Raw genomic sequence first — 13,603 nt, 5'->3', positions numbered from 1 at the left:
AAAAAATCAATTTATTGCAGTAGTATCTTGGAATTGGTGTGCTTTTTTCAGAACACCCTGGGGAACACTAAAGTACTTCAGTAACCATAAAAACATCTTCTCTTTTTTTTTTTTTTATTTTATAAACACTATTTTAGTATTTTTTCAAAAATGTAAGTTTTAAAAATATTATTCAGTAGATTTGGGGTTTTCAAAGAGATAAAGGTACAAAAATATTTTATTCTGTTACCTGAAGACCCAACAACATTCACTGAAATTTCTTTTGTTAAAATAAACACAACACATGGTTTAGAACTGAGCATTTATTTAAATATACTGTGAACACGTATATTATATAAACTGAATCACTATCAAGATTCATATACACCAGAATCAGGTGCCAGTATTTGCCAACAGTGATTCATCCAGTTGTCTTGCCATCTTGAAAAGAAATTCTATAGAGTGTTTATATTGTTTGCATATCAGTTTCTGTACATAAACCTTAAACATATACACAGTGTATTCTATTATAAAAGCAATATTTTATAAACAGAACAGTGCTAAATGCTAACTACCATAAGCAAACCTAGTAAAATTGCAATGCCATGATAAATGTTAATAGACACTACTCAAAATACTTTCTCAATAAATATTTATAAAGTTAATTCCATCTGTAATTGATTTAAATTGTTTGTGAAACATTATCTGCTTTTATCCACTCGTTTCTTGATAATAAATGTTTTAAAAACATATATAACAAAACGTATGAGACACAATTCTATTGGAACATTTATTTTTAATTTTCCAGGGGCTAGCAGCCACTGGCTTTTTTTAAATAAAATTAATAGTTGGCATCTCTGTGTAAAGTAATGCTAACTTAAATTATTTCATTTTCAAATAAAATGCATAACTGTTGAAATTCAGCTTTGTTTTCAAATGTTCAGTTTGAATGGGTTAAATGTTCATATAAGATGTCTGCTGTGCCTTTTAAAATTAGTTTGACAAATGTGCACAGTCCACATGCTTGCAGCAACCATGGCAATATACTCCCCATCAAGCCTCTGGTGATTTAAGCATGACACAGCCTTAAATAAAGTGATTTGGGTTTATAGTATATAAGAAGATGAATCGTTCCGAGTTGTTTAATCCTCTTTACTTCGTAAACAAGCACACATTTGGTCTCTGGTCATGCAGTATTGCACCTTCTCAATACCCTTGCCCTCCACTATGTCTGCGTTATGTTTTGCCAACTCTTTTTCCGAAGGTCCCAAGGTGATTTATGTACCCCCTCCACCTCCGGAAGAAGAAGATACGATTTTTGCTCATTACGAGACAGGAATCAACTTTAACAAATATGATGATATCCTAGTGGATGTATCTGGAAATGCTCCACTGGCAATAATGGTTAGTCATTGTCCTTTTAGTTCTAAGAAGGGTACTAGCACCCAGAGAAATACTACTTTTGAGATGACGCTTCCAAAATATTTGTTTTATTGGCATAGTTCTTAGTTTCTTAATTTTTTTTTTCTTTTTTTGCTGTAGACTTTTGACGAGGCTGGACTATGTGACACTTTAAACAAGAATATCAGTAAATCGGGATATGTCAAGCCCACTCCAGTTCAGAAGCATGGCATTCCGATAGTTTTAGGAGGCTGTGACGTAATGGCATGTGCGCAGACAGGATCTGGAAAAACTGTAAGTGCAAATAAAGGGGAAGGCTTGTGAGAGTCCTACGTCTTGGCATTTAAGTGTATTAAAAATAAATCAATTTCAATAAAAGGATTTGGGGATTTATAACAAACAGGGTGGTGTTAGCTGATATGTTGTCATCCAACTAAATGATGACCCATTTGTCAACTCTACATACCTGCCCCAATACTGTTGTTCCACACCAGTTGTGTGTAGATGTCACGGTATCAAATTGACGGTATGGTAACCGTCAAATATACCACGGTTATCGTCATACCACGGTATAATGTCACTTTTTTGTAATCCCTTTTTTTAAATGGCTATTTTAAAGAAATACACTCAAGTCATTTTTTAACAAGAAAAATAACATGAAAGTTTTAAAACAAATACAACACAGGTACTACAGTTCTATCAGGCACTACCTAACGAAGTAGTGTTCACTCCAGCTCACACAGGCTTAGCAAAATAAGGCTGCTTTTTTATTTCAAATTACTGTGGAGAAACACCAAAATATTAACATTGACTGGGCTCAGTCTGGAACGATAGGGGGTAAGGATGTGACAACTGCAACCCTCTTCATCTTTATCAGTTTGAACAGCATCCTATTAGTTAAGAGAAGCAAAGTGTAACCTAGCAATAGCCAATCGAGTGCGTTTTAAGACATGCAGTGCCCGCCCACTGAACATGCAATGCCCGCCCATTGGACTGCATGTTAACAGCAATGAACACAAAGGACAGAAGAAAAGTTAAGGTGGGTATGACACCGTTGCAAAGTTAAACGGCATCTAGGGGACTTTTTTTAAGTGGGAATGAAATGTTATTAATTTTTGAATACATAAAACCAAAATTCCTACAACACTATCAACTCGAGGAGACGGCAACACCTTTACAATACCGTTTAAAATAAAAAATACAAATGCCTGTAGCATCTTATTAGTTATATAGTAGTAAATAGACTTTCTGATTCTCTGCATTGGTGTGTGCTTACTGCGTTTCTCTTGACCGATACGATGGATAATAGCTGCTGTTACCTCTTTGGTTTGGTAAATTAATAGGAAGGCAGTGATGAAAAGTTACAGTGCCTTGTTCTTGCTGATATTTGAGTATCTGTTTCATCTACTGACAATCACGTTTGCTAGCGATCATTGTTTAGTAGGACGGTTTATTAAACATGACGTCACTTAATAGCCTACTAGGATAATCTCATGCAGTTTTCAGAACTTGATGTCTGTGTTCATTAGTTAGTTCAAATGAACACAGTGGCTCACTGATGTACAAATGGTGAATAAAAGAAACGCACCCATATCACCTTAAACCATTATAGAAAAATGGTTGTGGTTTTTATATATATATATATAAAATATATATATAAATAAAAATACACACCTAGTAATTCCTGAGCCTTTGTGTTGAACCGGTTTCTTGTTAAGGGGTTTGCATTGGCTTTGGTTAAAGAATAAAACAATCAAGTAAGAGTCCTAATGCTGACAAGCCCTTTCTATATTTTAAATACAGGCAGCATTTCTGTTGCCGATCTTGCAACAATTGATGAAGGATGGAGTTGCTGCTAGTAAGTTCAGTGAACTACAGGAGCCTGAAGCAATAATCGTAGCTCCAACAAGAGAGCTAATAAACCAGATCTACTTGGAGGCTAGGAAATTTGCGTATGGGTATGTATAGAAAATGTATTGAATTTATGCAATTCAGTAAGAGAAATGCAGCATTGCACGCTTCACACAGTCCTTCTGGAAGGCAGATAAGACTTTTTTTTTAGGTGTTTTTGTTTTGGGTGTGTTCAAGTTTCCCTGGAAGCGTTTTGTGGTCTTTTTTTTTTTTTTTAAATGGCTTTGATCCAATTTTTGCAGCACATTGATCACCATGTGGTGTTTTTGTTTTGTGCTGACAATGCTTCAGCTTTGCTTTCTCTAATGCTTATTAAAACATCCATGTCCAGGGTGGTTCCAGCAGCCGCTGCAGCTGTGTGGGACGCTATCAAGATCTAGTAAATGTTCTTATGGTACATGCTTGTAAATTTATTGGGACCAAGTAAGCATTTAAACAAAATGTACTCTGGAGATTTTTAAACAATAGAAAAGTTTTTATTGGGTGTAAACCTCTAGTTAAGCATTAAGGCTCTGCATTTACATTAAACCTCTGCTATACCAGGAATTCTCCAGTACCAATGAAGTTAATCGTAATTGAATTGTAAGTTAATCGGTTTAACAATGAACATTCCAGTTAACATGAAACACAAAGGGATACATGAGATTTAACATAGCAGTAATAACGGATGTTGCCTTCCTCCATACTGGTGTTTTTCAGAACCTGTGTGAGGCCTGTTGTAGTGTATGGCGGGATAAGTACTGGGTACACAATACGGGAAGTTTTGAAAGGATGCAACGTATTGTGTGGAACTCCAGGAAGACTCATGGATATCATTGGTAGAGGAAAGGTAAGGACCCAGCGCCAGCTTTTTTTTGTTTGGCTCGGTTTATTTGTTTGTTTTGTGCGTCAATACCTATGGCTATACTAAATAATGAAGTGCAAAAACAATTAGAATATTGCAATTGGTATTTGCCAATTTCAAAATCAGGTACCTGGAGTGCACATTCATTTTTGCATCTGGAGTTGAAGAGATTAAATGAACTACTGCACATCGCAAGCAATGCAAACTATGTATCTTAATTCTGTAGATAGGCTTTTTTTTATTTTAGTCCTTAGGCAAATAACAACATAAAAAAAATAACTCCAAAGCAGTTAACTTTCTTGTTTACTGTTGACATGACGACAATGTTTTAATCAGCCTATCCGTGCGTCTGTACTGGCTTTTCTGCGTACTGTACTGTATTGTACAGTAGGAGGTGGGATAAAGTCAGTGTTACATTGTGTTTTTTTTTTTTTATTTAGGTTGCTAAAATTTCCAAAGGAACTTTATATGCAGGTGGAGGTAAATTGTTTTGCACATCTTGTAATGTGACTGGAGAAAATGTGATCGATCGCTATTTAGTTTCAGAATCACACATTAAACAAAAGGCTACTACAGAGGCTGCTAAACAGAACCTAAAACAAATAACAGCTTTCATAAAACAAACTTGAAAGTCAACGCAGATCAAAAGTATTCCTGTCGGTTGTAGCCAAGTTAAATCAGTACTACAGGTATGATGTAGCACAGCCACCTCGCTTCAAACAACCTGCTGCTTACTTTTTTTTTTAATGTAGTTAGAATTTTAAACCCGAAATAGGCAAGTTTTCTTTTTTTGATATACCCTTACACAAGAAATAAATTCCTGGATGGGACAAACTTGACCACGAACGTGCTGCATATATGGCCTTTATTAAAATAATGCCAGATGCCCTTGGGTAACAGAGTTTTGGGACCTTCTAATTGATTTCCACATCTGTTTAAGTTGGCAAAGCGGTGCCTTACACTTCCAACCAATTCAGTGGATGCAGAACTCGCAGTCTCAATGCATGGGAAAGTCTTCACACCAGACACAATGTTGGCAACAACTGCTGGAGGATGGTGCATGCTTGCTTTCAACAAATCACAGTATATCATTTTTAGTTAGGAAGCAACTACCACTATTTTTAGGCTTTTATAGAGCTCTGAAATATCTACTTATGTTTATTTAATGTTTTAAACAGGTCTGCGAAATGTCCACAAAATCAATTTTATACCATAACATACCCAGGAAAAAGACCCCCTAGTTATCTTCCCCCTCCTCATATGTTATGCATCCTTAATGCTTTGTTCTTAAATCCTTGAAACCAGAGTATACCACAGTCCTATTCAGTGGCTGTGCTACATGTGCTCCCTTCTGCTTTTTACCTAGGTCGGACTAAGCAAACTAAGGTACCTTGTACTGGATGAAGCAGATCGGATGTTGGATATGGGATTTGAGCCAGAAATGCGCAGGCTGGTAGCATCTCCTGGCATGCCTCCAAAGGAAGAACGGCAGACTCTTTTGTTTAGTGCCACTTACCCAGAGGATATTCAGAAGTATGTGGTAAATTATTTCAACTACTTGGGTGCAGATTTTTGTTCACCTTTAGTTTTACTGTGCAACATTTTTTCCAGACTTGATTCACACCCATTTCAATTAGAATGTGATAAAAATGTATTGACAATCCCAAATCACACATGTGTTTGTCATTAGTGAAGGAACAGTTCTTCAGCACTTGTATTGGGGAATAAGTCATTTGACTTTTAACATCACCAAGGCATAATTTAGTTAATTCATCTATAGGGTATTTTACAATTTAACTACCCAACTTTATCTGTTTATTCGTCTTTGAATTTTAAAGGCTAGCTGCAGACTTTTTAAAGCCTGGCTACATATTCCTTGCGGTTGGTCAAGTAGGAGGTGCTTGTAGTGATGTGGAGCAAAATGTGCTGCAAGTTACTCAATATTCAAAGAGAGACAAGCTGGTTGAAATGCTTCAGACTACAGGTGAGATGATTTTAATGACCTTATCTCCATCCAATTTTATTTTCTTCCCTAACTTATTTATTTTTGCTACTTGGGTGTCACAATGCACTTCAGGGAATAGTGTGGTAATTTGAAGAAACTATGTATGGGTATTTTCAAGCACACATTTAAGGTATTGGAGTGTAGCCTAAGCTAAATTAATCATTTTTGTGTCAGTAGTTTGAGACATTTTAATGTATTCTTTATATTAGCAAGATTATGAACACTACACGCCAAATGTGTTGGTGACCATGACATGGGTGCCATATGAAAGTGAAGTGGCTTAAAATTTAGGTTTCTGCTGTATACTTTGTACAAAGCACCATAATACTAGATTTTATTCCCGTTGAGGCAAGCGCTGGTTTACTATTTTTGGCAAACAATTTTAAGTTGCATAATGCATTATGTGGGGGTGGGGTGCATTAAAATGTTAAGTGATTTAAGTAAAATAAAGGATTGGTAAGATGACTATTCTCTTTCAGGCACGGAACGCACAATGGTTTTTGTTGAAACTAAAAGAAAAGCAGACTTCATTGCAACTTTCCTCTGTCAAGAAAAAATCCCAACCACAAGTATTCACGGGTAAGTTATACTTGGTGTTCCGCATTTACATTTTTTGTCTTAACAAATTTAATAGGGATAAAATCGGGGGTGGGGAGAGAGAATCTCAGTATACACAGTACACATTTTTGCATGTGGAATATGGTGCTTGGCAGTTCCAGTTTCTGATTCAAGTTCAATGTCCCTGGGATGTATGATGTGGCCTCGATTTGCAGATTCTGCTTCATTTTTCCCCAAGTTATCAGGTACTTGGCAAACCTTTTGGGCAATCGCTGTGCTGACAGCTAGTATCTGCAGAAGGTGCAAATGTGACATCCGCACAAAACAAGCCAGGTTTATTCGCCTTGAAGTCAAAAAGAAAATTGACAGAACTAGGCGGAGATAAAAAGTCCTAGCTAGGAGATTTTTTCTACGTAGGACTTTTTTTCTCCTAGCTAGGAGATTTTTTTTTTTTTTCAATTTTTTTTTTTCATTGGCACTAGGACGCTTCTGTAGGATATAGTTGCTTTAATAATCATGTGTGTGGGAACGATGTCGGTACACTATCAGAGTACGTTTTCTGAAGTGGGTTTACATGACAAGTTATTGTTTTCAGAAATTCTGTTGGAATATTCTAGGTGGTATTTTTCGGAAACTTTCGGTATTCAATACGTTTTCTGAAAACCTGTGTTTTACATGACTTCATATCTGAATTACTTTTCAGAAAACCATATATATTGAAAAATATTGTAATTATGTTCATGTAACCGTACTGAAGGATGCAGACCGCACACTTCTGAGATGCTGGCTTTCCAGTGGGCATTCAGGTGTTTTTATGATTTGTTCAATTAACATAGTGCTTATCAGCAAACCATTTGTTTCACTGCTGCATTGTTTTAACCTTTTGTTGTATCAAATAAACTTGTTTACAAACTAAATGGAATGTGTTGACTTTGACAAATGTCATTGTTTCATTTTGAAGGGATCGAGAACAGAGGGAAAGGGAGCAAGCACTTGGAGATTTCCGCACGGGGAAGTGTCCTGTTCTGGTTGCAACCTCTGTGGCTGCTCGGGGGCTGGATATTGAGCATGTGCAGCATGTTGTAAACTTTGACCTCCCCTCTTCCATTGACGAATACGTCCACCGTATTGGTCGCACAGGGCGCTGTGGAAACACTGGCAAAGCAATATCCTTCTTCGACCCAGAATCTGATACTCCTATAGCTCGTTCCCTGGTGAAGGTTCTTTCTGATGTAAGTTTATCTTCATGTGCTTTCATTTCATTATTTCGCTTATATTTAAAAATATTTAGTTAATTGTCATGAAAGCAAACTCTGGTTAGACTATTGTCTTGATACTACACGTTTTCTACATGGTCCCAGACTAATTTTGCAGTCACTTACGGTAAGTTTACTTGCAATACTAATTTTACTTTACACGAATTTCCTGTTTTTGTGAATTCTTTTGGAGAGAAAAAAAATTTGAATAAACCGAATCGCCCTAGTTCGAATAGCTGAGTGGATAATGAACAACTGTACAAGAAAGATGTTGCAGATTTCAACATTCCTGCAAGCACTTTGTCAACCATTCAGAAAAAACAGGGTACAGTATTACAGGCCTATGAACAGTAAACTGTGGATGCAAGTTGTCTGTGTTTTCCGGTTTGCTCAATACCCTGATGTTGTGGACTGTCACAGATGGTTCTGGCACGTCCCGTTTTGTGCTATGTCATTAGATCCTTTTGCATGGAAGGCTTCAGTTGCAAGGGTGTGCGGTTCTTTGATGGACCCAGATTCAGTTGTTTTTGCCCACTGACGATGGGAATGAGAATGTAGAGATGGGAGCCCAGCTAACCAGATTTAGAGAACGATATTTGAAACTAAAAAGGCCTGTATGATTTTATTTGATTGTGTTGTTACTAAGCATAGAGGTTTTAAATAAAGTATTCTGATCTAATAGTGAAAAAACTCTGAAGAGAAATAATGCTTTAAGTATTTTGATCTAATAAGTAACATAATATTTAAACTACCAAGTGTTTTTGCTTGTTTAAGGCTCTACTGTAATACAAATAGACAGTAAAAGCAGGAGCGAGCATTTAATTTAATCAATTTAAGAATTAGTTCTTCAACTAAACAATCTTTGAAATTACAGTATCCATTAAATTAAAGAATAAATGTTTAGTTTATATAAAGGTTTTACTGCAATAAAAAACAAACTGTTAGACAAAGTGTAAACTGTATTCAATAATTTTAGTACACAATAAATCTGCAGAAAAATAGCTGTGCCCTTATCTGCTTGCAAGCAGAGCAGTGCTAGATATGGAAGGTTCTTTTTGGCAGTCAAAGTGAGATTTTCTTGTAGTCCACAGATTTGAATCCAAGGTCTTTTCTATGATAAGAAAACCTGGCAGTCATAGTGAGCATTCCACGAATTAGGGGGATTTTTTGTCCAGTATACTGTCCAGTGCTTACAATGGTCTTTCATATTAATCAAAACAGTAGTTGTGTTTTTTTTTTTTTTTTTTTTTTTTTTTTATAATTTAGTCGTTGCCAATTATTTATTTTCTCCCAATTTAGAATGGCCAATTATTTTTTAGGCTCAGCTCACCGCTACCACCCCTGCGCTGACCCGGGAGGGTGAAGACAAACACACACTGTCCTCCGAAGCGTGTGTCGTCAGCCGACTGCTTTTTTTTCACACTGCGGACTCACCATGCAGCCTCCCAAGAGCTACAGTGTCGGAGGACAACGCAGCTCTCGGGCAGCTTACAGGCAAGCCGGCAGGCGCAGGGCCAGACTACAGTGGTTGCTGGTGAGCAACGAGCCGGGGACACCCTGGCCGACCTAACCCTCCCTCCCCCGGGCGAAGCTTGGCCAATTGAGCACCGCCCCCTCTGAGCTCCCGTCCTCGGTCAGCAAAGGAATAGCCTGGACTCGAACCGGTGATGTCCAGACTATGGAGCGCATCCTGTACTCCACGCGGAGTACCTTTTACTGGATGTGCCACTCGGGAGCTCCTTAAAACGGTAGTCTTGGCAAGAAAACAGGGTGTCTGAATCCTGTTTGGAACAGAGAGGTCAGGCATAGTCCAAGAATGGCACAGTTAAATAAGGCTGTTATACTTAACATGATCACTGTATGCTTATTCAAAGGCAGTCTTTGTCCCATACTTTAACACACATTTGTATATGAAGTTAAACTGGCCTACTGACAACACACTGAAAAGGTAACATAATATGCGGCTAAGAGGGGCATATATTTTTGACCCAGCTTAATATAATCAAATAGAGCTGGTGTTACATATTAAAAACATTGCTCATATATACACATATACTTGTGTATATATATATTATAGCAAGGATTCTGTGAACTTTGGTCCTCCTGACAAAGTAGAAAAAGGAGGAGTTGGAAAAAGAGAGCGATGAAATCATGTTCCAATATATTTTGGCAAGAAGTTGTATCCAGTCTATTTTGAAAAAGAAGTTGACCAGGTCATTCTAGAATTTATAATTAAATTAAAGATAAGAAATGTCAAGGCTGAGTGATTTATTCAATGGAGGGAAAATCCAGTATAAGCCCAGAACAAGACCCCATTTGATACCATTCAACTTGATCTTGCAAGCTGACGTGGTCCATGCTCTGAGGGTTTCTGAAAAACTGATTGCTGTTTGGTCGAAACAAGTCTCTGCATTTTGAAGACAGTTCTTGTTTTTCAATATATCCTACACTACACTTCCATATACTGGAAGGTAAGCATATATTTGAATGTTATCTCTTTTATATTGATGCATTGCTATAATGTATAGAGTGATATATATTGAATGTTCTAGAATTTAGTGGTGGGAGTTTTTTTAGCTTTATGCATGCATAGCCTGAAGGCTAAATGTGTACTAACCATAATCATATTACTGTATTGAAGTACAGGTAGTGGACAAAAAAATGGAAACACCTGGGTAAATCAGGGACACCAAGTATATTGAAAGCAAGGGCTTCCCCACAGGTGTGGCCCATGTGTTAACTAAGCAAATAACATCCCAGCATGCTTAGGGTCATGTATAAAAATGCTGGACAGTCCTGATTGCCTATAATTATGGCTAGCATGGCTGCAAGAGGAGACCTCAGTGACTTTGAAAGAGGGGTCATTGTTGGGGCGCGTTTGGCAGGAGCTTCAGTGACCAAGACAGCTCAACTTGCTGATGTTTCACGAGCAACAGTGTCTAAGGTGATGTTGGCATGGAACTCCGAGGGAAAGACATCATCAGTAAAGGGCAACAGTGGGCAGAAGCGCATACTCCAGGATCGTGATATCCGTGCATTAATTCGAAGTGCAAGGCAAAACAGGCGAGCAACTGCAGATCAATTTACTGCAAATTTCAAACTGGGGCACGAGCAGCCAGTTTCGTCAAAAACGGTCTGCCGAGAACTCCACAGAGCGGGATACCATAGTGGCCCAACGCCCTATTAAGTGACTTTACATTGGTGTTTCCATTTTCTTGTCCACTATCTGTACTAATGCTGTTAAATGTGTAAAGCACTGGATCGCCCAGACTGCTTTTTACTTGGTGGTCTGCGCAACCAACCAACCAACCAACCAATCCAATTTTTAAAGCATTTAATAACCCGAAAAGAGCACTACTACTGCTCTGATTAGTTAAAACTTCAAATTAAATGAGTGTGACATATAGGACATATAGCACGCCCAGTGCACGAACAAAACCACTGCAGGAGTTTAAAACATCTCTGTCCGCCTTGCTTGCAACTATTTTCAATGAAATGCACAGCACTTCTAAATGTTGAATACTTTTCATTGTACCATAAATTGAAATGTATTTGCTTACGATTGTAAGCCGCTCTGGATAAGGGCGTCTGCTAAGAAATAAATAATAATAATAAATTGATTTCAGTGTTAAAGAAACTTCAATAAAAACTGACAGTATGCATTTGGCTTAGACTCCTGATGATAGAATTACTGATAGGATGAATTGCTTTCCTTGTCCTTTTGAAATTCACATTGACATACATATAATTTTTTTTTTTTTTTTTAAGGCTAAACAGGAAGTTCCTGCTTGGCTGGAGGAAGTAGCATTCAGTGCTCATGGGACTACTGGCTTCAATCCAAGAGGAAATGTGTTTGCATCAGTGGACTCCCGTAAAGTATGTGTGTTTACATAAGTGTATATACAGTTCAATTGTCATTAACCCTTTTTGTGTCAATGTCCTAGCCTTGCTGTCATTGCCTCAGTGACTTCATATTTTAATGGATATGTTAACACTGCATGCAAAATGTGTTGGTGAACTTGGCATTGACCTCTATGTCTTTACATTTTGGCGATTTTTAGATATGTTAATTTCTGCAAGAATACACTAATGTAGCGCCATTAACCCCTTCAACTCCAGATGTAAAAATGAAGGTGACCAGGTACCAGATTTTAAAATAATTGCTATTTTTACCCCAAAAATTGCTATTAGAAAGATGATCATGTTACCCCTGTGTGCCAGTAAAACATGGTAAAATCAGTAAAACACACGTTTTGATATGTACTCTTATTATTATTTTTATGGTTTGAGCTGGTTAAAAGTGAAACAACTTGTATAGGAAATATTTGTCTCCTTGAAGGCAAAATTCCCATCCTATTAAAGAGTTGCAGTTGACAAGTTAGTTTTTGGTGTTTTACATGTAGACATACACATTCTTCTGTTTTTTGTTTTCACTGTTTGTTTGGTTTGTCCCAAGAGGATATGCTCTGTCGCATTTAGCTGTACTCGTTTGCTTTGGTATGTGTAGTGCACAGCCAATCAGAGGGCAAGGTTTTCACCAGCTATGATTTCATTATTTGAATGCCATGTTGGATGACTGTGTGGGAAGGTTGAATCCCTTCCTGGTGTCTGCTGGAATGAACTGGAGCATTTTTTTTATTTTTATTTTATTTTTTATTGTTTTATTTACTGCTGCAGCACATTTCCAAAACAGTTGTTGCAGCGTGTCCTTTTGAGTTCTGCTCTGGCTAAAGTGTATTGCAAACCAGGTGACTTGTCTTTACAGGGCCCTGGTGGGAATAGAAGCTTTGGAAATCGGGAGTCAAGCCAACCAGCAATCGCTGTGGACGAAGACGCTTGGGAGTGATTTCCTGTACAAGAACACAACTCTTATTGGAGCATGACACTTATTTGAGAGAAGTGTATTGAAATGAATGGTTTTGTTTCTCTTGTTAATATATAAAGAGCATTGTGTTTTAAAGTGCTGCTGTACTTTAAGTTAGTTCTGTTGTAATGATTGGCACTTATCACTATTTTGTTTTGTAGATGTGCAAGTTCTATGTTGGATTTAAGTTTCAACTTTATGTAAAATTTCATAAACTGGTATGCATATTCAAAAATGGGAGCATCACATGTGTGTGTTTTTACCATTGCGTATGTCAACACAGTAACTGAATTGCATTTTTTTTGGGGGGGGGGGGGGGGGGCCAACCTAGTTTTAGGGTTTTCCCATTTTAAATTAGAAGGGTAAAAATAACTAAAAACAAATGTGTATGCTGGGCATTTTATATAATTTACTTCTATTTTCATTTTTTCTCTTTGCAAAATTGAGTTTGGGATGCCAGTGTTTTAAGGGCTGGTCGGCACACATTTAACTGATTTGCTTTTATAGTGTGATCCACTTGTGTTGAGCAGTAAGTGTTTGTGTGTGTATATATACTCCAAGCAGTTATTTCGATCATGTCATGGTTGATATGTTAAAATTGTTTGAGTCTTCTTCAAATGCCAGGTCTGCCTTTTGTAACTTGTCTTTAGTTTGTGTTGCTTAGCAGTGGTTTCAACCACATATGACCTAACTGCAACTGAAATAGTTTAGCTTACATTTCATGAAAAGATCTGTTGATGTACAGAAATGAATGTACAAACTAAAATTAAAGTAAGCATTCATTA

At 37.3% G+C, this 13,603-nt stretch overlaps 1 protein-coding gene across 4 annotated transcripts in view; it reads left to right on the top strand.

Moving 5' to 3' along the window:
• LOC117409552 (probable ATP-dependent RNA helicase DDX4) overlaps window positions 1–13,603 on the top strand; it is a 24,295-nt gene extending 10,692 nt beyond the window's left edge. For all 4 annotated transcript variants that reach the window (XM_058990426.1, XM_058990425.1, XM_058990421.1 and 1 more), the window contains 10 exons: window positions 1,244–1,383; window positions 1,522–1,674; window positions 3,184–3,338; window positions 3,991–4,120; window positions 5,502–5,668; window positions 5,974–6,119; window positions 6,620–6,719; window positions 7,660–7,930; window positions 11,723–11,830; window positions 12,720–13,603. In XM_058990426.1, coding sequence (XP_058846409.1) covers window positions 1,244–1,383; window positions 1,522–1,674; window positions 3,184–3,338; window positions 3,991–4,120; window positions 5,502–5,668; window positions 5,974–6,119; window positions 6,620–6,719; window positions 7,660–7,930; window positions 11,723–11,830; window positions 12,720–12,800 — 1,451 coding nt within the window. In that variant the 3' untranslated portion in view covers window positions 12,801–13,603. The remainder of the gene's footprint in view (window positions 1–1,243; window positions 1,384–1,521; window positions 1,675–3,183; window positions 3,339–3,990; window positions 4,121–5,501; window positions 5,669–5,973; window positions 6,120–6,619; window positions 6,720–7,659; window positions 7,931–11,722; window positions 11,831–12,719) is intronic.

The sequence above is a fragment of the Acipenser ruthenus genome, chromosome 2 (genome assembly GCF_902713425.1).
Source record: "Acipenser ruthenus chromosome 2, fAciRut3.2 maternal haplotype, whole genome shotgun sequence".
Lineage (NCBI taxonomy): Eukaryota > Metazoa > Chordata > Actinopteri > Acipenseriformes > Acipenseridae > Acipenser > Acipenser ruthenus.
Note: the sequence above shows the minus strand (reverse complement) of the source record. Positions and strands in the feature narration are given on the sequence as shown.